At 38.9% G+C, this 23,727-nt stretch overlaps 6 protein-coding genes across 14 annotated transcripts; 4 read left to right on the plus strand and 2 right to left on the minus strand.

Moving 5' to 3' along the window:
- The first annotated feature begins 27 nt into the window (after positions 1–27).
- LOC112461218 lies at positions 28–2,234 on the plus strand. Its single transcript, XM_025026384.1, has 3 exons — positions 28–1,137; positions 1,518–1,806; positions 2,007–2,234. The coding sequence occupies exons 1-3, from the start codon at positions 850–852 to the stop codon at positions 2,090–2,092; spliced, it is 663 nt and encodes a 220-aa protein (XP_024882152.1). The 5' UTR covers positions 28–849; the 3' UTR covers positions 2,093–2,234.
- On the minus strand, positions 2,152–5,790 carry LOC112461190 (mitochondrial 2-oxodicarboxylate carrier-like). Of its 5 annotated transcripts, none has more exons than XM_025026355.1 (8): positions 5,704–5,790; positions 3,922–4,131; positions 3,479–3,774; positions 3,310–3,416; positions 3,174–3,236; positions 2,809–3,102; positions 2,563–2,711; positions 2,152–2,484 (listed from the first exon to the last, which is right to left on the minus strand). In XM_025026355.1, exons 3-8 carry the CDS (start codon positions 3,645–3,647, stop codon positions 2,364–2,366), a joined length of 903 nt encoding a protein of 300 aa, XP_024882123.1. In that variant the 5' UTR covers positions 3,648–3,774; positions 3,922–4,131; positions 5,704–5,790; the 3' UTR covers positions 2,152–2,363. The 5 variants fall into 5 exon arrangements, with proteins under 5 accessions (XP_024882123.1, XP_024882110.1, XP_024882138.1 ...); XM_025026342.1 differs by lacking the exon at positions 5,704–5,790 and adding an exon at positions 5,340–5,594; XM_025026370.1 differs by lacking the exon at positions 5,704–5,790 and adding an exon at positions 5,035–5,075.
- Positions 5,791–5,853: 63 nt separating this feature from the next.
- Positions 5,854–10,152, plus strand: LOC112461171 (ectonucleoside triphosphate diphosphohydrolase 5-like). 3 transcript variants are annotated; one of them, XM_025026323.1, is made up of 4 exons: positions 5,854–6,013; positions 7,395–8,546; positions 8,790–8,966; positions 9,051–10,152. In XM_025026323.1, exons 1-4 carry the CDS (start codon positions 5,978–5,980, stop codon positions 9,126–9,128), a joined length of 1,443 nt encoding a protein of 480 aa, XP_024882091.1. In that variant the 5' UTR covers positions 5,854–5,977; the 3' UTR covers positions 9,129–10,152. The 3 variants fall into 3 exon arrangements, with proteins under 3 accessions (XP_024882091.1, XP_024882096.1, XP_024882103.1); XM_025026328.1 differs by lacking the exon at positions 5,854–6,013 and adding an exon at positions 6,417–6,446; XM_025026335.1 differs by lacking the exon at positions 5,854–6,013 and adding an exon at positions 7,232–7,308.
- Positions 10,153–11,050: 898 nt separating this feature from the next.
- LOC112461226 (protein angel-like) lies at positions 11,051–17,406 on the plus strand. 2 transcript variants are annotated; one of them, XM_025026401.1, is made up of 6 exons: positions 11,051–11,156; positions 14,258–14,639; positions 14,770–14,948; positions 15,046–15,419; positions 15,516–15,762; positions 16,023–17,404. In XM_025026401.1, the coding sequence occupies exons 2-6, from the start codon at positions 14,375–14,377 to the stop codon at positions 16,434–16,436; spliced, it is 1,479 nt and encodes a 492-aa protein (XP_024882169.1). In that variant the 5' UTR covers positions 11,051–11,156; positions 14,258–14,374; the 3' UTR covers positions 16,437–17,404. The 2 variants fall into 2 exon arrangements, with proteins under 2 accessions (XP_024882169.1, XP_024882164.1); XM_025026396.1 differs by lacking the exon at positions 11,051–11,156 and adding an exon at positions 13,242–13,786 and having other exon boundaries at positions 16,023–17,406.
- A 54-nt stretch (positions 17,407–17,460) lies between these two features.
- Positions 17,461–18,871, minus strand: LOC112461239 (beta-1,3-galactosyltransferase 5-like). Its single transcript, XM_025026409.1, has 2 exons — positions 18,834–18,871; positions 17,461–18,756 (listed from the first exon to the last, which is right to left on the minus strand). The coding sequence occupies exon 2, from the start codon at positions 18,562–18,564 to the stop codon at positions 17,476–17,478; it is 1,089 nt and encodes a 362-aa protein (XP_024882177.1). The 5' UTR covers positions 18,565–18,756; positions 18,834–18,871; the 3' UTR covers positions 17,461–17,475.
- Positions 18,872–19,877: 1,006 nt separating this feature from the next.
- LOC112461250 (FAS-associated factor 1-like) lies at positions 19,878–23,721 on the plus strand. 2 transcript variants are annotated; one of them, XM_025026425.1, is made up of 12 exons: positions 19,878–20,069; positions 20,520–20,588; positions 20,672–20,969; positions 21,075–21,252; positions 21,329–21,605; positions 21,680–21,818; positions 21,926–22,071; positions 22,144–22,298; positions 22,375–22,570; positions 22,682–22,785; positions 22,902–23,227; positions 23,401–23,492. In XM_025026425.1, the coding sequence occupies exons 1-11, from the start codon at positions 20,031–20,033 to the stop codon at positions 23,224–23,226; spliced, it is 1,926 nt and encodes a 641-aa protein (XP_024882193.1). In that variant the 5' UTR covers positions 19,878–20,030; the 3' UTR covers position 23,227; positions 23,401–23,492. The 2 variants fall into 2 exon arrangements, with proteins under 2 accessions (XP_024882193.1, XP_024882187.1); XM_025026419.1 differs by having other exon boundaries at positions 19,879–20,069; positions 22,902–23,214; positions 23,401–23,721.
- Positions 23,722–23,727: the final 6 nt, after the last annotated feature.

Here is a 23,727-nt window from a genome sequence, read left to right on the forward strand (position 1 = left end):
TATATATATATATATATATATATATATATATATATATATATATATATGCTTATATGCAACACCTCTACATATACATACGTGAAAATAAAGATAAAAGTCCGTATACCTCCTTTATCACATCCTCTCCCTCCACCATCCTGAAACCTCCGTTTCCTCCAAGAAGACCTCGGTCTATTATGAATTTTACCTAGTGGTAATAGGACTATCATAGCATTTTTGTCAATAAATGTTGTTTCTACCACAATCTACTTTGATCCCTTCCCTTTTTGTGGTTTCTCTTTTTTACATTGCGGATATTGGTGCGTAACACGCGAATCGCTTTTTACACTTAGGATAAAAGTAATGCTGCGGATTGATTCCTTTCCACGATATCCCTGCGCGTTTATCATTGCCTTTGCAAATCTCTGAGGTCTTGTAGAAGTGTATAACGGAAGTCCATTTTGTCGGGACTCGATCTGAATTTTAATGCCAATAAAAATCAGCTTCCAGCAAAGTAATTGCCTTTTTGATTCTAATCCCCATGGATCACCAGGTGTTTCCACAGAATTTCGAAAGCTCCACGTCCATTATGTAGCTAAAAACTTTATTTTAAGCGATTCTGTTAATTGAATTGATCTGACTTTGTTCGTCCTAGGAATTATATTCCTATTTTCAAATTCATATTTCAAGATATCGAGAAAATAACAATCGAGCCATCGAAAGTCGAACATCGATCGATCTATTGCATGCAGTACGCACCCGTTTACGATATGTAATCACGCGACCTACGACACACGTGAATTTTGACGTTCTGAAAGTAAACGAGTTTGCGATCGGTTGAGACTTCGCGTGAAGGACGAATTTTCAGAGATGCAAAAGACGAAGAAGAAAGGCAAGCCGCAACAACCTCCCTTGTCCGTCGCCGAGCCCGCGCCCGCGGAATCGTTGACGGACGAGGACGTGGGCAAGGACTTCGGGACTCTCATGAACGCGCCGCTCTCGAAAGGCGGGCACTTCGTCTTCAAGTCGGAGAAGGCCTGGACCGTTGACTCGTCGGAGTACTCGGAATTCTTCACCCTGAACCTGAAGGAGGTGTCGGCCGCGATTGACTGCATTCCGTTCAACGAATACGTCGACGTGCCTGACAGGTACTTCGTAGTAAGTACTCGTGGAGACACTCGAGATACAAGTGATACTTTAATTGTAAGGACCTGGAGCAGAATAGCTGACTTACAATTTTAAGACAGTGTTTTGTACTTTAAATCTTTGTTTATAGTAACGCACAATACTGTCTTGTGTCACACGTCTTGTACATATGCACGAAGTGTCAATATTTGTAAGACTTGAGACACAAAACAGTATTGTGTTACTAAAAACAAAAATTTAAAGCATAAAACATTGTCTTAGAATTATAAGTCAGCTATTCTGCTCATCAGGCCCCAAGAGATATTCAAGAATACATAAAGAGATATCAACACCAATCGCACGAATGACTCCCGACCGACCGATTAATTCGACGATTTGCATATTGATTCTAGAGCGATCAGTTGACGAGTATCTACAATGATGCTGAGAGAAGCAAGGCGGCTTACAGCACAATTCTGGACGAACTGATCAAGGAGAACGCGAAGACTGACCAATCGAAAGATATGAAGTCAACGACAAACGTGAAACCAGAAAACAATCTTGATAATTTAGAAAAAGATCCAGATTCTTTAGGTGATATAGAGGAAGATCTAGATTTTCTATTGTCTCTAAAGGAACCTCTCCCGAGCACTGTGACAGAAATCGCCCAGCCCATGTCGCTATCTACGTCTCGTAGCAGTGGTAAGATCTTAGATTGAAACAAGTATTTCAGCATTCTACACTTTAGTAGTTTTGTTTTCGCAAGTTTTGTTCTGAAAATTATGAGGCCAAGTTTCCGTCTTTAAAAAGATAATTGTAAACGTACAATTTGCAATTAGACTAGTTTTCTGCAATGTGATGAAAGATTTATATCGTAAATATTCATTGACGATTTGTTGCAGATTCCAAAACAAAGTCGACGAACATTCCGAATAAACCAATTGACTTGGACTTAGAAAAATGGCTAGACTCTGTTTTAGATGACTAATTTTCCTATATTATTGTGAAAAGACTGAGAAAAAAGGAAAAGTAACAAAGTAGATAATGTAAAATTATAAAAAGGTCGTTTATTTGACACATATAACATGTAAAGAATTATATTTTTATGATTAAAAAATTATATGAATCTATATCTTGTTTTTACATTAAAAAATATACATTATATATTATAATAAACATATTTATATATATTAAATGCATTTTAAAGAGTAACTTATACTTATAGCTACCTCACAGCTTGTTAAAATGCAGTGAAGATGTTAGTCTTTGAACTTTTTTGTAAGAAATACATGCATGTAGTCATATACTACAAGCATAATGGCACCGCCTGGACCTAATCTCAGCACCTTTGGCACCAAGCCTTTGTACAAGGCTCTAAATCTAGAATGGCAGATTTGACGAGTGAGCGACCTCAAGCTCAAGTACAACGATATTGGTAAGTAAAACGTATGTAAATACCCTTCTCTCTTGTAAACAATACGCATGGTGTTCAGTGTCCCTTTGTATTGCGTCTTACCATCTTGTGGTCCCTGAATGCGACTTTTAGCCACGTCAAACGGTATGTTTAAACAGGAAGCGACGGTACCCGAGACGAATCCTATAGCAACCTGGAAAATTTTTGAGTGCACATTACAAACCGATGGGACAACGTGCAATTTTGTACATACACGTCCTGTGTTAAGTCACACAAAACTGAATGATTACTTTAGTTAAGAATTCCAGCCAAGGTTCTTTACTGGCCGGTATATATCCTTTAACAGAATGATAAAAACCAAAATAAAATGAATTGAACACCGCATTTCTCATTATGGTGGCTGAAAGCCCTTTGTTCAGACCGTTCAATCCATACTTTGAAATTATCTCTTTTGTCACTGCGACTGTTGACGGGCTTTCTTTCACGTGCTTTCGATTAGATTGTAGTTTTACTTTGACCACTTCGAAAGGATTAACTAATATAGCCTCTGTAACACCGGCAAAGAAACCAGCGCATGAGAATGTCTGCAACGATGCAACTTTTTTTTATTTTGCAAATAATTAGCAAATTATAATAATCGTATTAGAGTAATTACCAACGGAGTGGGTGCACTAGCGCCGAATAAGAAAAACTGTTTATATTGCTCAAACGTAAAAAACTAAAAAAGAAAACGTTTTTATAAATAAAAATAAATGCTAGACTTCTATTTGCACATCAAGCAATGTACTTACTTTAACTGCACGTTTGGGAGTTTCTACAAGTATCGGGGGCAAAATTCCTTTCCAAAATGCCGGTAATCCTTCAGTCTTGTACATTTTAGTCATACAATCCCGAATTCCTATAATATTAATTAGCTAACGCATGACACAATACAAATGTTTAAATGCTATATATAAGTACCTGTATAATATAATGGATCTGACTTGGTTGTCTTCACTTGGAGTTGAAAACGCGTTTTAACAAGATCCATTGGATGCATTATGCAAACTTCGATAAAACCTGCCGATCCACCAGCACCAATCTGGATGGCAGCCTCTTTTAAGAGATTCTCCGTGGTATTGCGTGTCATTTTTGCAGTCTCGATAAACGGATCGTCCGATTGATATAAAATATGGGAAAAATAATCAAAATATATTATGTTTTACGTCAACGTAATATAATACTCTATGTTGTCATTTGCTCGCTACAGGTTGCATCTGAAAATAAATAAGTCAATTTAAATTCCTTCTGCTGTTGTAAAATTGTAAATAATATACTGTATTACAGTAGCGATTCCCTAAACTGACATTTATAGTTATTCTTGTGCTCTTGAATCTGTTTGACGTTGCATCACTTATTCTTACCAGCTCGGTTTAACGGATGAAATGGAATAATATGTATGTGCTATCTTCTCCAGTGAGACATCAGAAAGTGTTGATTTATGCGCCGATATACCTGCACTTTTGCTGTATAAATTAAAGTTTGTCTATTTTCACAACCGACACCTTATCTTGATCAGAGTTCCTGTCAGCGTGATCCATACTGCGTGCAAGAAATCTGGAGAACACCACGACCTAAAAATAATGTTTGTTGAGTTGGGATCTATTTTTAGAACTCAGAAAAGAATCCTAACCTTCAATGGAATGATTAATATATACTTGCGCTATATAACCCAAAGGCAGGGTTGAAGGCGCTTTGCTCCTTCCCAAAGGAGCAGAAACCAAAAAAAAAAATTAATATATACTTATTCGCATAGAGCTTATACAATTTTTTATTTGCAAACACATCCACAACTGTGATCTACAGTGTATAAATGTATTAAGATGCTTTATTATTAATACAATTAACATATATATATACATATATATATATATATATTACTTGTTATATATATATACTTGTTTTGTAGCTTGCATTGTTCAACTAAAATATGAGAATTAAACGATTTCTATAATTATGTAAAAAAAAGTTGAATATCAGCCCATATGTCATCAAATAATTATTTTCTGGTAATATAAAAGATTTATTATATATATATATATATGTATATATTTTTTTATTTAGTGTATAAAAAATAAAAATACATGCATGTATATTATTGTTAATAAAAGACAATATATAGAGGTATATGACAGGGTTTTTTTACTTGATAGACATGCTTCACAAAAATCTCGATAACGTTTTATCAATTTCATAAATAATTCTACGAGATTATCACCTTTATCTATGTGCATATGCAAAAACACGTGTGAAACATTATTATGCAGACCTTTCTAGAGCAGAAGACCATGTACAAAACAGCAAATTCTACCCGGTAAATTTAGCTAATAAGAAAACATCGTCGTTCCAAGTTTATAACTATTATTATATGTGGTCGAATAGAACTTTCCCACTCTTGCATGCATTCCGACCGCGACAGAGCCCGCGATCCCGATAACATGGTAAAATTTTCATATAACACGCGAGAATTTACTTACAACAATCGGCATGCATCAATTAAGTTATAAATATCCCGCACGGATCGATTCGCGACGAATCGACGACTCATCGTGAGCGCGTCATCATCACGTTCGTTATCTAACCGCGTTGCATAATTGAGTGATTGGAGAAATTCTCTTTTTCTTTTTGCGTTTCTTTGCGACGTTCGCGATAAGCGAGCGTTAAAGATCGCGTCGACATGCAAAGTAGACGACCGGATGAATAAAAAGAAAAAGGGAAAGAAAACAAAATAAACAACGAGACGTCGAGCCAAATTTTTCACGTGGCTCGCGGCAAGTCTTACTTTTTTTTTCTTCTTACAAGTTAAGACGTATCACGTAAAAGAACGTCGGACGATCGCGACAAAGCGTTCTTTCATCCCCGCTGATTTCCGCGATCACGTGACACGTTTATTATCTTTCCAAACATGCGTAGTATGCATGCATGCATCTCTCTCTATTCACTATTTTAACGTCCACTTTGACGCTCGCCACTAAATTACGTCTATTTCGATCGCTTGGTTCGATGTTTACAAGTATAGTTCCGCCACGCACGCGTCCGTCTGCGTCCGTCTGTCAAACAGTCAGACGGCCCGGAGGCCCGAGTGACGGACAGTTTCGCAACGCCGCGATTATCGACCGTCTCTCGCTCGCTCCTTCTCTAATCACCTTTGTACCCCGTCGAGGCGCGAATACGTTCGCGAGTGTCTCGAGACGTAAGCGCACGTTATCGCCTTAATGACTCGCCGGCGCACGCACCAACACTAATTCGTTCCCCGGCGGGGCCTCGCCTCGTATTCACGGATGTAAAAAGTCGCGCCGTCAATTTCGCTCCTGGCAGTCCGCCGCCGTCGCCGCGCGACGAGTCCGAGTCTCGCGTAATCTCTTCCGGTTCCTCGCTGCTACACGTCTTGTCCATTATTCGATCATTCGTCCCGTCATCATGTCGTCCACGCAAAACAGCGTGAGACAGCGAAAGGTACGTAACGATTCTATTATCGACGATCGTTCGTTCGTTCATTGAACGAACGAAAAGCGCATTGCCGTTGATCGCCGTGCGTCTCGCGTCTTCTTTCATGATTCGTGAATCGAGACGCGCGAGAGCGGAGCGGAGCGGAGCGGAGCGAGCACGTCGCACGCATACGTACGCACGCACGCACGCACGCACGCACGCCAGATCGGGGTTCGAATTTCGAACCGTGCCTCGCGTGGCCCTCGCGTCACGTGATCGTCGTTGACACGCGCGACGAGCGCGCAATTGCGCTCGAAGGGCGCGCGATGCACGCGGCACATCGGCGCCAGGCGGCAGGCGCTCCCGCTCCCCTCCGTACGAGGCTCTCTGGTTTTTTTTACATGATAAGCACCCGTCGCCCGGCGGATCGTACGGGTCGCCCTAGATGCGATACACGCTCGTGAGTGTAGAAACGATGCGGAGAGATATAGGGAAAGAGCGTGTGCTTCCCCGCGTGGCACTCGGTCGCGCTGCTCCCGGCGAGGTTAACGTCGACCCCCCTGCGTCGTTTCAGAGTGACCTCGAGCGAATTAACCAGAATTAACTCGATTGGCGATCGACCTAGGATGACCTTGACAACGAACTCCATGTTGACTTAATCGACGTTTAGCGCTGTCAGATGGAATTCCTCCTGCTGTACCTCGATATACCGTAACGAGGATGGCACGATCAATTTCTTATCGTTCGACACGTGAAAAGGGAGATTAGATTAGATTAGAGGTGATGGATTATGTAATTGGATATAGGAAATGTCAATATTTATTTTCCACTATTTGCTATATTTTCATACCTATTCTGCATTAGAGATTGTGAGCGCAATTCCATGAATTAATCGCCAAGTAGAATTTGATCAAAGTCATCCTGGTCGATACCTGATTTAGTAGTGTAGAGTGTTTTGTGAAGACAAAGAGAATGATTTTTTTGTCTATATATGTGGAGAGAAAGATCCAAGACGGTAGATTGTACAATCAGAAATTTTGCCGCAGATAATTCGGACTGAATTGAATTAATCAGATTTAATTGAATAATCATCATCGATTTTAAAGATATCCCAAGAATGGATGATTTGAGATCCATCTCGAATCATCAAGACGATATATTCCTTTACACTTGTAACCGTTGTCCTGAATACGTTTTGCAACAGGATTTGTACATGATACATATATAACTTAATCATTTTTAGAGGAATTTCTCGTTCGTACAGGGTTGCGGGTGATACAAACGTGTAATATGTTGCAAATCTAGGTGTAAACTTTCTTACGGTAAACAATATAAGTGAACTCGATCGACACAAATAGATAGAATTTTGTAGAAATTCTCTCACTAATAATTGTCTTGTGTCTTTCAGCTGAGAACTGAAGAACATGAAGAGGAGCGCGATAATGAATTGGCATCCTACCAGAAGAAAACCACCGGCCAGCCAGGAAGGAAGTACTTCACCATGCTGGTGGTGCTTGGTACACTGTTCCTAGGTTACATAGCCATAGCGAATGACTTGAAACCCATCAGGATAGGCAGCAAGGCTATCGACACCCTAGCGTTCTCATTTAATTTACAAAAGCCGTTCTACGTGGTCGTAATCGACGCTGGATCTACCGGTAGCCGCGTATTAGCGTTCAGCTTTCACGAGTCCATTCTCAACGGGAATTTAGTGCTGGATAACGAGCTGTTCAAGGAGATAAAACCTGGATTGAGCTCGTTCGCCGACAAACCGGAGGACGCCGCGAGATCTCTGACCACGCTTCTGAACGAAGCGAAGACGGTGATCCCGCAATCGGAATGGCCTCGCACGTTGTTGACGATGAAGGCCACGGCAGGACTGAGATTGTTGCCGGAGCACAAAGCCCGCGGCATCCTAGAGGAGTGCAGAAAGCTGTTTCAAACGTCCGGATTCCAGATCGCGAGAAATTCCATCTCCATAATGGAAGGCACGGACGAGGGGATCTTCTCCTGGTTCACCGTCAATTTCTTACTCGATCGTTTTAACTCGCTCAGCTCTCAGACCACCGTGGCAGCGTTGGATCTCGGCGGTGGCTCGACGCAGGTCACGTTCCAGCCTGACAGCGCCCAGGCCAAGAAATTGGGGAAGCACGTCTACTCCATCAATGTATTCAATCACAACATGAGTCTTTACACGCACAGTTACTTAGGCATGGGTCTAATGGCCGCCAGAAAGGCGATTTTGACTTACGACATGAATCTTGAGGATACAAATTCCAAAGTTCCCATAGAGGTACATTCCGAGTGCATCAATCCGATCGTATCTGCCGAATGGTCTTATCACGGGCGCGATTACAGAGTGAAAGGTCCGATAAACGGCACGTACAAAGTGGTGAAAACGCAAAACTTTGCCGGCGGGGACGAGAACAAGCCGATAGTACGTTTTGCCGAATGTTTAAAGATAATAGAAAAGTATGTCGGCACTCTCACGGAAAGACCAATAGGTTTGAAGGATCACGAAGTATATGCATTTTCATACTACTTTGAACGTGCGACAGAGGTAAGGATTCAAAAAGTTACGAATGTTAAACAAATAATTCATTTTTTCACATATATTTGATCAACTATTAATTTCATAATACAAAAGTAAAAAATTAGAGATATTCTTTAGACTTATATAAATATTAAGCGAGTCATCGACTTATTTGATATTAAAAAGTAAATATCTCTAACATATAAATTATAAACTGTAACTGCTACAATGACAGACATATAAGAAATATTTGTACTATTAATTTTTCAGGTAGCATTAATAGATCCATTTATGGGTGGACGGGTGCAACTGAGTTCATTTTTGAAGCAAGCCATGGAGACGTGCGATTATCCAAACACGGATCAACCGTTCATGTGTTTAGATTTAACATTCATTTATGTTCTGCTAAAAGATGGATTTGGCCTGGAACCGTCGACTAAGCTACACGTAAGTAAAGATTACGTATCGCGATATTATTTTTATTCTATGAGAATATCTTCGGAGATAACAAAGTATTTTCAATTCTTATAGCTTTACAAGAAGATCAATGGCCACGAATTAAGTTGGGCACTGGGAGCCGCGTTCAATGTTCTCCAAAATGGACTTTGACGTTTTATTGTTGTACTATTGTTAGATAAGTTTTTATTCCAGATCTGTACTTTAAAAAGACAAAGCAATGGAGGAACATACAATTGTGAGAAAGAAGAGACGTGTAAAAAATAGTATTAATGAGACTTAACATTTTTTGTATAAAAACTGTGGATTTGGCGAAACATTTGATAATTGCCGACGCACAATTGCCTAATCGTACAACCTGTCTCCTACGATTTAAAGGAAAGCAGTATTTGATATATATTTTTAGGGGTATAATATATTTTTATCTGAAGTATCATGTTATCTTATCTACTTGAAACGAAAGACATATCGCCGCGTATGTATTTATGACAGTTCTTTAATACGTCCGCAATTGTTTCATGTCGATGTGCGTTTAATGATTTTTTATAATCTATCATTTCTTAATTTTGTGGATAAATACAAATTAATGTATTTGCGATATAAATCAACGATAAAATCGATTCGCCTCAGCCATTGTATAAAATTGATCAAAGTGCAATTCACTAACTGTAGAAAATGAGATGAGATTACACGAATGTATTCTCGCGGCGACATATCTGCTACGAAATCGTCATGTAAAACACGGAAACGGTATCTCTGACATATCTCGATGCACAAAAACCGCAGTTCTCATCGCAAATTTAGTACAAAAACAGATTTTATTCCCGATGCTAACGTCTACCTGTTAAAGTATGCCAACAATTAATGTACATAACATTCGATTTTTGTATGTATCGCTGCATTGCGACATTTTATGGGACTCCTTCTACGATACCGCGTAGACGATTCCTCATATTTATTGTAACGCGTCCAGCAGGGCGATGTAATAAATTTGTATACACATTGCGTGTGTAATAGATAGACAAATATTGTTGAGATAGTTCGTACGACCCAACATTCTACAATTATTCTACATACCATAAAAGAGGACACAATTTGCGTGTATGTAATATGTGTATATAGTGCCTTTAAAACGCCGTTTTTAAATAAAGCGAATGTGTGTCGTTACATAGAATTATATACCGTCTTTTATTGTATCCGTTTTGCATTTTATATTATTTAATTTTAAATGTGTGATTTTTTGTACGTTAATATTAATTTCACAATCTATATTTTTTATCACAATAATTTACGTATAGATATTCGATTCTAAATAACTTAGATAGATATTCGATTATTCGTAGGTGCAAACTCGAAAATTTAATTTACATATATCAGAACTCTTGAACACTATATCTAATTATTTTTTTAGTGAATTTTAAAGATGCAAGAATTAAAATTATGCCCATCCTTTCAAAAATACACGTATTCTTCTGATTCTTTCTTGAAAATTTGAAGAATCTGGGTTCCCCAATTAGATTCCGAAATCAATTTCTCGCTCATGGAAAACAGAAACGCGACAATTCATGCGCATCGAAGATTGCAATTGGATCTGTTTCAATCTCTGCGAGATCCTACGAATTTGTGAAAACGCGGCGAAGATGCGTCTTTGCAATGACAATGCGCATATTGTGCAAAGCAATATTTACATGTCTACAAACCCTTCCGACAATATAAATATCCATATTAAGATGCTATTGTGTGCCTATTGTCGCTGATGCTCTTGCCGCTAGATTATCATCTGGCGGACAAGAGCGCGACTATCTCCATAAAGAAGAAGAAAAACGAGAAAGATAAGGGTTCTTCATGCAAAGTGTGTTATCGCGAGCGTGCATCGGGGACGCGCGAGGCATTATTGAGGACTAACAAATGGTCGCTGTTGGAAAGATATGGGTGCAAAGTCGCGAATTATACGCGTTCTCACCTATATCCCTCAAGTTAAAATAGAGACGATGCTTTATATTCAAGAAAAGGAGCGCGTGCAGAATTCGACCTTCTCTTGAGAGGCGCATAAAGAGAGAAAGAGAGAGATCGTCTCGTCACTCGTTGTCGAAAACTCGTTCCAAGAAGCCACGAGGATCATCCGAGACAGACGGCTTCTCTTTCGTTTTTCGCTCGCTGTGAAACGTATCTTTAACAGTGGTAGTGTATCTTAACAGTGGGCTCCATTCTCTTTTCACTATCTTTGTTTTTTTTTGCGCTTCGTAGGGCGACTTCAGTCAAACTCCGGTTAACTTGATCGACAATCACTTCAACTAGCGGAAACGTGTAAAAGATTTTAGCTGTGCAATCGTCTCTGATCTAATCTGTTCTTCAAATACGTTAAACAAAAAATTAAGAAAATTCTATCCACGTTGACGAAATAATACAAATATTACTTGACACGTTGACTATCGATTAAGCTAATCAAAATTTGATTAAGGTAAATCCTTCGAGTGACTTCAATCAAATTCTGCTTAACCTAATTGATCGGTGATTGATTCAACCAGCAGGATTTATTTTATTTAAAATAAAATTTCGAACTGTGTAACTCATTTTGTCCCTAGTCTAATCCTTTTTGCATAAATCAGTAAATAATAAAACATTGATTAATAAAAAAATTAAATAAACGTTAAATAATAAAATATTAATTATTCTATCCATTATTAATAAAATGGTAGAAGTATTTTGCTCGATAAGCTGATCTGAGTCGACGAAGGCGCATAATCGGAGTTTTCCGTTTTTCTTCCGTTCTCTAATCTTTTTCCTCATAAGAGGCAATTAAAATAGCCTTGCGAGACTCGCTTCTGTATCTTTTACGCTTTCCTAGAATTGCTTCTTTTCTTTGGTTGTTTCTTTAACTTCTTAACACATTGAAATAATATCAGCCAGTTCTATTCGTATCATATATAATACATAAATAAAATGCATAGAGAACGAAAAAGCACAGCTGCAAACACGGATATTCGATCAGCTTCTGAAACCAAGATTTTTATTTCTTATTTGTTTAACGCTTTGTGAAATATGAGGGAAAAGGTAAGTAAAGTTCGTAGTTGAATTGCTTTCCAACATTTTAATCTTTTAATACTTTGCTTATTAAGCAACTAAGTTATAATTAAGGTAGTTATAGTAATTATCCCGGAGGGCAAATTTGTCAATTTTGAAAGTCCCTGCTACAAGCTTTGTCAATAGAATATCAGTGAAAATATAACAGAATCTATACTAACGGAATATAAGAACAGATTCACACTGCAAAAACTGAGTAGAATCTGCTGTAACACATTTTAAATGTTTTACGAATGATAGATTCTCTGTTTGGTTTTTGCCGCACACAATCTGCTATCTACAAGTTCTGCCAGCAAATCTGCTGTCAACCTGTTGTTATACCGTGGGCAGTTTTTATACTTCCTTTAATTATCTTATACTACGTTTATGCGAGCGTTATTTCTGTGGTAACTTACGATAATTCCTTCGCGTAAACGAGATTTTGTAGTAACTTACGATAATTTACTCCGCGTAAACGGGTGAATTATCATAAGTTACTACAGAAGTAACGCTCGCGTAAACGTAGTATTAATCGCTTAATTACCTCTTAATTACCTTATCTGTGCTCTATAGTTTACATTCATCTCGTCATCAATACATTTTTATTACCGTCGTACGAGGGAAAAGGCAAGTGAGCAAAGTCCGCTTCTCTTATTCATATACTCCTTCTTTAATTATAATACTTAATTAAATTAACTTTCCTGGTACATTGTTGAACTTGAAAATGACCCGCGTTCGAGAGTCATTTTGGGAGCTTTCAGGGCAAGCGACAAAAGTCGACACCAAGCATCGTTCTATCTTTCTTTTTTTGCTAACAAATAACAAAGATAAAACGATATATTTGTGCCGACTTGTGTCGCTTGCTGGGAAGCTCTCTTTATAGTGCAAAACACGATTGTCTGATTTTCGCGCGCGATACACATATATACATTGTCTGTTTTCTGTCAATGAACTGGCTGCGCGCTAGTTCAGAGTTTATCTTTTTTACTCCACAGTGGAAGGAAAAAGATAAACTCTGAACTAGTGCAGCCAGTTCGCCCAGTTCAGTAACAGAAAACTATACCCGTACACTCCGCTCGGTGTCACACGGACATATACCCGGCGATAAATATATGGAATATATGAGAATATGGGTCTCTCGGCTAAGCTACTCACACGTCAGTCACATCCCCTCTCGACTCCCCCGCCTTTACCCCCAGCAGCCGAGCAGCGCCGTTCACCTACACATGCGTTCATGCGTATACAAATGGAGAACTCAATTCATCAAGGTCAACGTCAACGTCGACTTGAAACAAGGCTGACCCCGCGACCCGCGGATCGTAGATCGCGCCTCTTCCTCACGACGAGAACGAGCGAGAGCTCGAGAGATCGGGAGACCGTGCCTGAGGCTGAGGGCCGAGGGGTTATTCATTATTTCATTCCACGTCGATCCCTCGATACCCCCCCCCCCCGTGGTGCGGTATGTACATACGTATACGTCGTGGAGCACCCGCGGTAACGTAACGGGTAACGGTGCCAGTTCATGCCAGTTCTCAGATTCCGACGGCGGGCGGACGTGGGCGGACGCGTGAATTATGATGGGAGCGTGAAAACGTGCGCCTCGACCGCGTGAAAGAAAGAGAGAAAAAAAAAAAAAGAATCTGCGTCGATAAATGAGCGTGTCCCCGAGGCTACTGCTAACGACCACCGTTTCTCTGCTGAATGTAGCATGTAACGCGCGGGCGGCAACGTTCCCGCAATCTCGAAAGGTAAGCAACTTTTGCAACAAACGTGCAAAGCTCCTCGCACTCCCCTCGCCGAAAGTCCCGACGGTTGACCTTTCCTCCTTTCCGCCCTTCGCCGATGTTTACTTGGCACGGCGGACGTTAGGGTTAGGGCACCGATTCTTCTTCTGTTGGAACATGTCTGTTGTCTTCTAACCTCTAACCGACCGTTAACTTTTAAAAATAGCCAGTAGAAGTCGACTGTTCTGTAAGTTAACGGTCGTTTAGAGGTTAACAATGACGTTGGAAATAGTGGCCTTTTATCGTCCTCGATCGCATGGCGCGGAAACTTCGAAAACGTGTGGTTTTGCAAAGTTCAATAATAATAATAATAGTTCTAAGTCTTATCTCCTTTATCTAGACTTCTTTTTCCTCACTCTTGATTGTATTGTCTGTGTTTGTCTATCGTTCAGCCTGTGTTTATAATCTCGCTTATCACGTGATCTTTCCCCCCAGATCTTTCGTACGCTGGAGTCGACCTGGCAACGATCGCTCCTGGAAAATCTATGCAAGAGCCCTATCTGGAAAGCTCTAGTTTCTAACTACCTGGCGCTCTCACCTGGAGCTGTCTCTATGGATAATCCTACGTCCCACCAGAAGTGTACAAAAGTCAAGATGGAACCTTACCTTGACACGTGCTACAGCCAGAACAATACCGCCGCGATGTGCGATATACCGTTTCACACGGCAACGAATACCTTAATCTATTGTCAGACCGGGGCGTTCTCAGACGCGACGCACAGTGTTAGGACCAACGTATGCGCGGACGCCAAGTATGGAAATTACATGGACAAACAGAGATACAGGGCTATAAGAAAATGGAAGCGAGTGGAGAAAGGTAAAAATCTCTCTCTCTTTTTTACTTTTCAAATATTTAAATTTTCAAATGGATGTACAAAATGTATCCTAACATTATTCACTTAATTGTCCTCCCCTCCCAAAGAACGTGATTTCTCAAACATTTTTAGACAGATCGTCCAATAATACGGAAGATTATTTCATATTGAAACTCTTGTCCTTTAATATCCTGGCACAAAACCTGTTGGAAGATCACTCGTATCTGTACATGGGTCACAACAAGAAAGCTCTGAATTGGAAAACACGAAAACCCCTTGTAATACAAGAGATATTCGAGGCGGAGGCAAATGTACATACTTATTCTTCGGCATTTAACGATGCCCGTCAAACCTGAAACGGGAAGATTAAAAGAATACCGTGTGCTATTATACTGTCGAACGTTCCAGGTAATATGCCTTCAGGAAGTGCTGGAGGAACATCTGCTGGAGTTTGTGGCTCCGTTCAAACAACACGGATACGAGTATCTGTATAAAAAGAGAACCAACGACAAGAGGGACGGCCTGCTCTTGTTGTATCGCTCTAATGAATTCGTTTTGTTAGATTACGCGAAGGTGGAGTTGTATCAATCCGGCGTCGAGCTCCTGAATAGAGACAACGTCGGAATAATAGCTAAATTGGCACTCAAAGATAATCCGGAAACGCAGGTCGTGGTTGCCACTACTCACTTGTTATATAATCCGAGGCGCAACGACGTACGATTGGCGCAGATACAGCTTTTGTTAGCGGAAATAGAGCGGATCGCATTCATCGAGAACACGATGTGAGGGCACATTTTAGTAAAATTACTCACGCTCGTCTGCGTCTGACAAATCTTTATGAAAATATTAAATATTAAATAAAATCAACAACTTTGTAGGGGGGGCCCGAAGTACTTACCGATCATCCTGGCGGGCGACTTCAACTTGGAGCCGTTCACCGGCGTTTACAAGTTCCTAACGGAGGGTTCGTTCGAGTATTGTGGCAAGGGACGAAGTTTAGAGCCGTCGGAATATCGCTCGCTGTCCAACTCTCTGATACCACCGCGATTATGTGTCACCGACAACTGTCAGCACTTTAATGTCCTGACTCAAAGACTGCGAAAGGAGGGTACCGGTAAAGTCATGGTATGTTTTTGACTGTATAACAACTACACATATACAAGAATACGTATAGTATAGTGTTAATTTTTTTCGCCGATTTCAACATCTATTTTAATGTAACGCGTCTTTCAATGAGTGTCATCAGTATTCGCACTCAGAATCTTTCCGAAGATAGCGTGCTTTTAATTCTAAATTTTATGCTGTTTTTTTTTCAATCTTAACTTTTTTCCTTTTCTAATGGTGTATCTTGAGAATTACTTTTCTAACCGTTTGTTTCTAACCAGTTGGAAAATAGCGAATCGCATCGTCAGAGACGAGACGAGAACGTGCCAACGCCTTGTAATATAAATGTGCTGCAACAAAGTGCCAACAGTGATACCGGCCGCGCGCAAGTCATCGAGATTGCGCAGGGTCATTCCGCGAGATTCTCGTCCGGCACCCTAACGCATCCCTTTAACATGCGCAGCGTTTATACGCACATGGGTGCTCATGGTGAGAAAGAAGCAACGACACATCAGAACGAATGGATCACCGTGGATTACATATTCTACAGCAACATTAAACCTTTGGAGAAATACGCTCTACCTACAGTAAGCCAATGCGCCGCGTTACGCAGAATACCAAATTTTATTGTAGGTAGCGATCATTTGTCTCTAGGTGCCACCTTTCAGTTACCGAAAAAGAAATCTCTACTTTAAAGTTAGGTAGCGTCTCATACATATCGTTTTCTCAATATAATAACTCTCAAACATCACACATAGGTTACGCTAACTCAGTCCGTTCGAAACGTGCGGCATTTCTAAACAGTAAGTTCTTTTTTTTCCCAAAATATCTCGAGTACCAGAAGTTTCATGACATTTTTATTTATATTTTTTAAGAGTGGATATTCTTTTTTCTTATTGTTTGGTGTACTGATAAAAAAAATTCAGTTGGTGCATTAGCTCACGAGACACAAACAAAAAAAACTCAAAAAACTCTGAGTTACGCTGATCCAGTGTGGTATTAACGGGTGGCCCAGGAAGTGTGGTGTTTGAGAGTTTGAGAGTGATGTTTAAAAAGAGATGTATCAAGAACTTTTATTATTGATACTGTTTATGTTGTATCAATCATAAAATGTATCAATAATTTATATTATTGATATCATTTATTTATGTGTTGCTAAGACCGAAAGATAGCACCTACACCTATAAAGCAGGCAAGATTGCAAGGTGCATTTTGATTTATGAAAGTTACAAATTTACTGTAATATATATTTCTTGCGTAACGTCCAGAAAAAGATTATAGAGAAGTATAATTTTTTTTAGTCTTTGTCTTTAATTTTTGAATTATTTTCGTCAACGACAGGTAATAAATAATTATTTTAAATTTTACCTTTTTCTGATGATAACTAAATGATAAGTATTTTATGTTATTGGTCATCAAGATTTGTTTAAAAGATTTTTTGAAGAAATCTATAAATATTGTGTCGAAAATATAGACCTAAAAAGTGTCGCCGCGTATTTTATGTAAAGAAACTGTATATCACATATATAGAACTGTGATGTAGCAACTATCGTATAAGAACTATTGACGCATAAAAAGATAAATAAAATAAACAACTGCGAGTCTATGAAACTATATAATAGCAAATGTAAAATATACTGTACAAATTTTATATACGATAATAAATAGAAAATATTCTCTGTAACAAAAATATATTATTAATCTCATTAGTCTACCTTCCTATCTGTTATTCTTTTATAAAATTCTGATCGGATTTATCTGCACGGCGCCTTTATGCAGATCCGGCTCTTTGTACGCCAGCACGCAAGTCTTACCAACGAGATTATTCTCCTTGCGAACGGAACAATTTGCGTTACAAAACTTTGCAAATTCCTTGAATCTCACTTGCAACTCAGCATCGCCGCCGTTAGGACCGACTAAGAGTTCGCATTTTAACAGATTCGCTCTCCCTTTTATACAACACTCCAAGTATCCGTGGTCCGTTGTGTACAGCTCACTAATGTTTTGAATTTTTATGTTTAAAGCGTGTCTCAGGATGCCGGTCACAAATACATCGTCTATCCAAAAGTATTCGCGGGAAGACTCGGCGTGATCGATTAGTTGACTTGCCACCTGCGGACGCGTGATGTACAGCCAGCCAGAGACGAAGTCGGGATAAACGCTGTTCGCGTATTCCGCCTTGCTCGCGTACCATTTGTTAGCTGGTTCTCGAACGGGGATCATATTCTTCATAATATAGCCAGTTAGAGAATTCTCCTCTATCATACCCGAGCGTAACTTCTCTAGTATGCCATATATATTTACCACAATATCATCGTCCATCTTCATAATGTATTTAACGTCTTTGCAATTATTTGCCGCCCAGTGAAGGCCCATGAGATGCTTACGAGTCAAGTTTCTATAAGTGTCCAAAAAATCTCCCTGAAGTATGTCACTGAATCGTCGCGACTCATCCAGTAACGCATTCTGCAGCACGCGTGTCTTCCTTTCGGCATCGTCATTTAACGTACCGAGTAGAAATACTCTTTGGATCCCTAAAGCCTGCAACTCTTCATCCGTATAAGCTCGCCGTAAAGCGCTTCTCGCCGAAGGTTCACCCGCATAAGATGTGACGATCCATATCAGAAAAGTAGCGTTGCACAACGGTTCGATTATGATTCTAGAAGCTCCTGATGACTTACCAGTCACCTCATATGCCGTTTGAAGCTGCATTAAGTTTACCTTCGTTGTCTGTGACTGTAAACTTCTCTCCACGAATGTAATGAATAACAAAACACATCCTACGCAAGCAAGCAGCAATAAAAATCTGTACTTTGAAAGCATATCTGCTTTGTATTTATAACTAAAGTTTAATAATAATTTATAATTAAAAATTAATAATAAAAACTATGACGGTAATCATAATTTCTTGAATCGCAGCATCCTCATATTAGACGTCTCATCTTCCAAATTGTTTATTCTTGAAATTGTCGCGATGGCAGTGAACGGTTCGGTCTTCAATGTCTTCATTGTCGTCTCCACGGAAAAAATATTTGTAATAATTAATATAATTAATGAATCGATTGAATTGCAATGATCTGTGATCAACATACCAAAATTAAATAAATTTCTTCTTGCTTCAAGTGGAGATTAATTTTCTCTCTTGAGCCACTTTCACCTTCTTTCTTCTTTTTCTTAGATTTATTTTTTGTCGTTACATAGAACAAAGGTTCTTTATTAAAAGCGTTTTCTATACTTTTGAATTAAATAATTTAACATAAATGTATTATTTTTCGTAATCGAACGTTTAGGTTAGAAACACATAAAGTCTAATTAGGGGGGATTCACATAATGGAATTGCATTCAGAAAAAGAACACTCAGCGGCTAAAGGTGTCCTTACATGTGAGAGCGTCAAGTGTCGAGTGTTAAAAAATCGCGAGCATTTTTTACTATAAAGTATAAAATATGGGGGAAAAAACACGTTATTTTGTATATATATAAGTACAAAAATTATATAAGCAAATTAATATTTTTAATACAACTTTGATATACATATATTTTTTGAAAAATTTATATTATTTTAGAAGAGGATAAATTATTTTATTAAATTAATATTAAGAAAACAATAAAATTGATCTTGAACTAATTAATTGTAAACCGCTTATCTTTCATCTTTTTCTTTCTAACATGGAGAGAAAAAGAAAAAGATAAACAGTGCAAGAAATTCAGAGCTAAAGGAAAGAAAAAATATTACTGGAAATGCATCATATAGCACGCAATATTTGTAGTATTATTTAATTAATTATTACTACGCATGCACAAGAAATTACTTTGTGCCGTTTAAACAATTTTCGATTGATTCGCCATTTCAGGCTAAACGAAGAAACTCAAATTTCACTATTATTTTTTCATATATTTTATTTATCATAGCAATAATAATACTGATATAATATAATAAATTTATAATATAAATTATCGAATTAAATTCATTTTTGTATTAACAAACTGGAATATATATATACTGAACTGATTTGAGCTGTTTTTGAAAAGCGCACCACAATTAGTCTGAAAATGGCGGACGGTGTCAAAACTCATATTTGAGGGGGAACTCTAGTTCGTACACGTTGAGACTGGTTGAGACGCCGCATATCGGTTATCGGAGCATATCCTATCCTACGTGAAAATTTCGTGGTTCAAGACATCAATGGCTCGCGCTTGTTGTTCATATTATTTGTAATAGCTTTAAGATAATAAGAACGCGAGAGTGTCGGCAATACTCGAACGAAGGGATCGTCTCCGCAATTGTACGATGGCTGAAAATCGGGACGCGATACTGGCTGACTTTCAGGTAATCCGGTAAAACGCCTCGCGAAGCTGCCTCGTACGCGCAGCGCAAATGCGTTGTTAGGTTATGGACGGTTACGTGTATAGATGACATTGACAATAATTCGAGGCATTCGGAGTCGAAGGCGAGAGCCGTCCCGGGAGATTCCCCCCCGGGATCGGCATTCCCCGATGACGGTCGCCAGATTGATCGGCGCTTTCGAACGCGCGACTTTTATCCGTAGAACCGAGCTGACATCGCGAATTTGCGAGAATTCGTGAGAACCTTCGTCATGACTCCTTTGTCATGTCGTGGTCATCCCGTATGCCTTTGTCTGTTTTGAAATTTGAAAAATTCCTCGACGAACATCGATGACGTGTCTTCGTCAAATACGTCATCGTGACTTTCTAACTCTACACGTCATCCATCGCTGCGTGTGTCTCGTCTTTCAAATGTAAAATTAAATTTTTCCAGGCTTGCACGGGAATCGACGATTTCGGAGACGCTATTTTGTATCTGGAGGCAACAAATTGGGATTTATTGGTAGATATAAATACAATGATTAATTGGAGCAATTACACTTTGCGCATTAGGATTAATATCTGTTACGTATTCTTCTCGTTCAGGCCGCGATAAACAAGGCCATGCCCCAGACCACGCAGCAGCTACCGTCTGAAATAACTCCGGACATAGAGATGGTGGAAGAAATTAAAGTAACTCCACGTTCGTCCACGTCGAAGCTGCAGACGGTGCCGACGGTGCAGAATTCGAAAAAGGCGGGAGCCGTGAAAGCAGACGTTGTGGAAAATGCAAAACCTGGGACAAGTAGACCTAAAAGTTGCATGAAAAATAGAACACTTACATTCCACATTAACTATCTCGATAACGTTTATAAAATAAATTTGTCCGAGTTATCCACTCTGAGTAAGTGCGAATATCGTTGATATTTAAATGATTACTAAAGTTTAGACTAGAGTTTAGTCAAGACAAAGCATGCCAAGTTACAAAAACATGTTTTTTTTCTTTCAGGAGAACTCAAACAATTTATATGGTGTAAAACGAGTGTAGCACCCTGTCAGCAGAATCTTCACGGGTGGAAGAAGGAACCTGGGACACCGAATACGGTGCTACAAACGTTAGATCTGCCTAGAGAAAATACATTGTACCTATCAGTGTTGTCGCAAGACGGCGACGTGGCTAATGAAACGTAAGTGTGTTGTCGATGCAATTTTGCGCTCGTCCACGATCGTCGGTAATCATGAATCTACATTTTTACGCCGCAGCGCAAGTCTGTCAGAGCGTATGACTCAGACTTATACATTGAACGTGAAGGACGAAGTGCATAATAAGACGTACAAGCTGAAGTTTCCCGGCACACGTACTGTGTTGGAAGTAAAAACGGACATCTACTCGTTAATAGATGTGCCTGTACGGAATCAACAGTGGAAGGGTTGGCCTAGCTCACTGAAGGACGATAATGTGATATTGGCACAAAGTGGTATATGTTATCCGGAGCATGATTTGTCCGTCGGGAAGCTCCCCGCGAAGGAAGAAAAGAAGGTAATGTCTCGTCAAATGAGCTCTCTGTTACTTAATAAATATACAGAATTATAATAATATTTGTATCCTTTCAGAAAGTCGTAGATTTAATCGACAGCGATAGTTCCATAGACGAACCAGAAGATGTGGAAGAATTCGACGTTCCGGAAGAGTTCACTGGCGACGACGATATTTTCATAGACGATGTTAAACCCACTAAAGTAGAGCGTCTCAGTGAGTATTTTTTCAACGTAAATTTCAATAAAACTGCTGTTTTATTGAAATCGTATGATATAACAGTAACTGCAATTGAATGAGATATTCTTTTTATTTATAAACAGTGCCAGAAAATGTAGTAGATGAGGTAATGGGTACGTTACATTTCGCTGAGCAATTCGAAAAGCGATACGGACCAGCGCACCCGGACTTCTTCACTGGTACATTTGAAGATGCTCTGAAAGAATCGTGTCTGAAACCAGCGAAAGAGGTTCGTTCTAAATACTAAAAATCGCAGCAAATATCTAAAACCGATTGAAATATGTCTTTTATATTGTTGCAGAGAAAATTATTGGCTGTATATTTGCACCACGATAACAGTGTATTAGCAAACGTCTTTTGTACTCAACTATTAGGTTTCGAAACAGTGCTTCAACTTCTTTCGGCAAATTTTATAGTATGGGGTTGGGACATCACGTACGAGTCTAACAAAGAAAGGTATAAAATTTATACGAATGTGTGATGTTAAAAATTTATCGAGCTCGCGTCAGTTAAATGTTCGTTTGATTCGCAGATTTTTGTATTCGGTAACTCAAACTCTTGGTACTGTCGGTTCGTTGGCTGTGTCAGGCATAGATGTTGATACTTTGCCGATTCTCATGATTATTATGAGATCTAGATCTAACACTGAGATATTTACTATCGTACACGGCAATGTAGGTGTTAACGAGTTACTAACGAATTTGGTCCAAGCCGTCGATGTGTTCCAGGTAAGAAAGTACAATTTGTTTCGCACACATGCTTGACATGCTATAGGAAAGTACAACTGTATGAATGTAAATAGAGACTTTGGTTTATATAACTGTTGTGTTTTGAAATAGGAGCAAAGACGAGCTGATATTGGCGTTGAAGAAGAACGACAAGCTAGAGAAAGAGTCAAGCAAGAACAAGACAGAGCGTATCAAGAAAGTTTGGCAGCTGATAGGTAATTAAAAAAATATTTATCTAAACTGTTGGAGAGAAGGGAGAAATATGTTTTTACATATATATAAGTGATTTATATTGAACAAAAAGTGCAATATATTCGTAATATATTTTAAGAGCAAAAGAAGAAGCGAAACAAATGCAAGAGGAGCTTGAGAAGAAACAGAAAGAGCAGGCTGAAAACGAAAGATTAGCCGAGGAAGCGAGGAAAGAGGCTCATAGGCAAGCTGTAGAGTCTAGTTTACCACCTGAGCCGCAACAGGGAGCGGGTGATGGCGTAATGAAAGTAAGAGTACGGCTTCCAGCAGGGAAATTCCTGGAACGTAAATTTCAATCGGATACACCGTTACAAACGCTCTTTAATTTCCTTATCGTGGAAGGTTATCCTACAGAGGAATATAAGCTCCTATCTAGTTGGCCTCGAAGGGATGTAAGTAGATGATGTAAGCATTTAAGTTCTTATTATGTAGATATTTGTTTGTGATTTTTTTTTTATATCGTACTTTCTCTTTAAATTAAAGCCAAATCTAAATAAAACCACTAGAGATTTTTTTTAACATTACTATAAAATATTTGTAACATGCTGATACGTTAAACATATTTTTTCTCGTTCCAGTTAACATCCATGGATTCAAAGCTCACTTTGATGGAACTGAAATTCTGTCCCCAGGAAACAGTAATTTTAGAGGAACGATAAATAATACGTTGTAATTAAATTCAAATGTAGAAATTAAGTGTCACGAATATTCTTCAAGAGAATGTATTTATTTAACAACTTCGAGATAGCTATTATACTGAGTCCTGTTTATCTTGCGACTATATACATTTTTACGCTGAATTCTTCTTGTACGATAAAGTCGTAAATGATGCACGCGCGAGTATAATTTTTATTTTATAAAAAAAAAGTTTCTATATACGTATATTATATAATTTAAATTTCCAG

Source organism: Temnothorax curvispinosus, unplaced genomic scaffold, assembly GCF_003070985.1.
Source record: "Temnothorax curvispinosus isolate PA1 unplaced genomic scaffold, ASM307098v1 QBEX01001192.1, whole genome shotgun sequence".
Lineage (NCBI taxonomy): Eukaryota > Metazoa > Arthropoda > Insecta > Hymenoptera > Formicidae > Temnothorax > Temnothorax curvispinosus.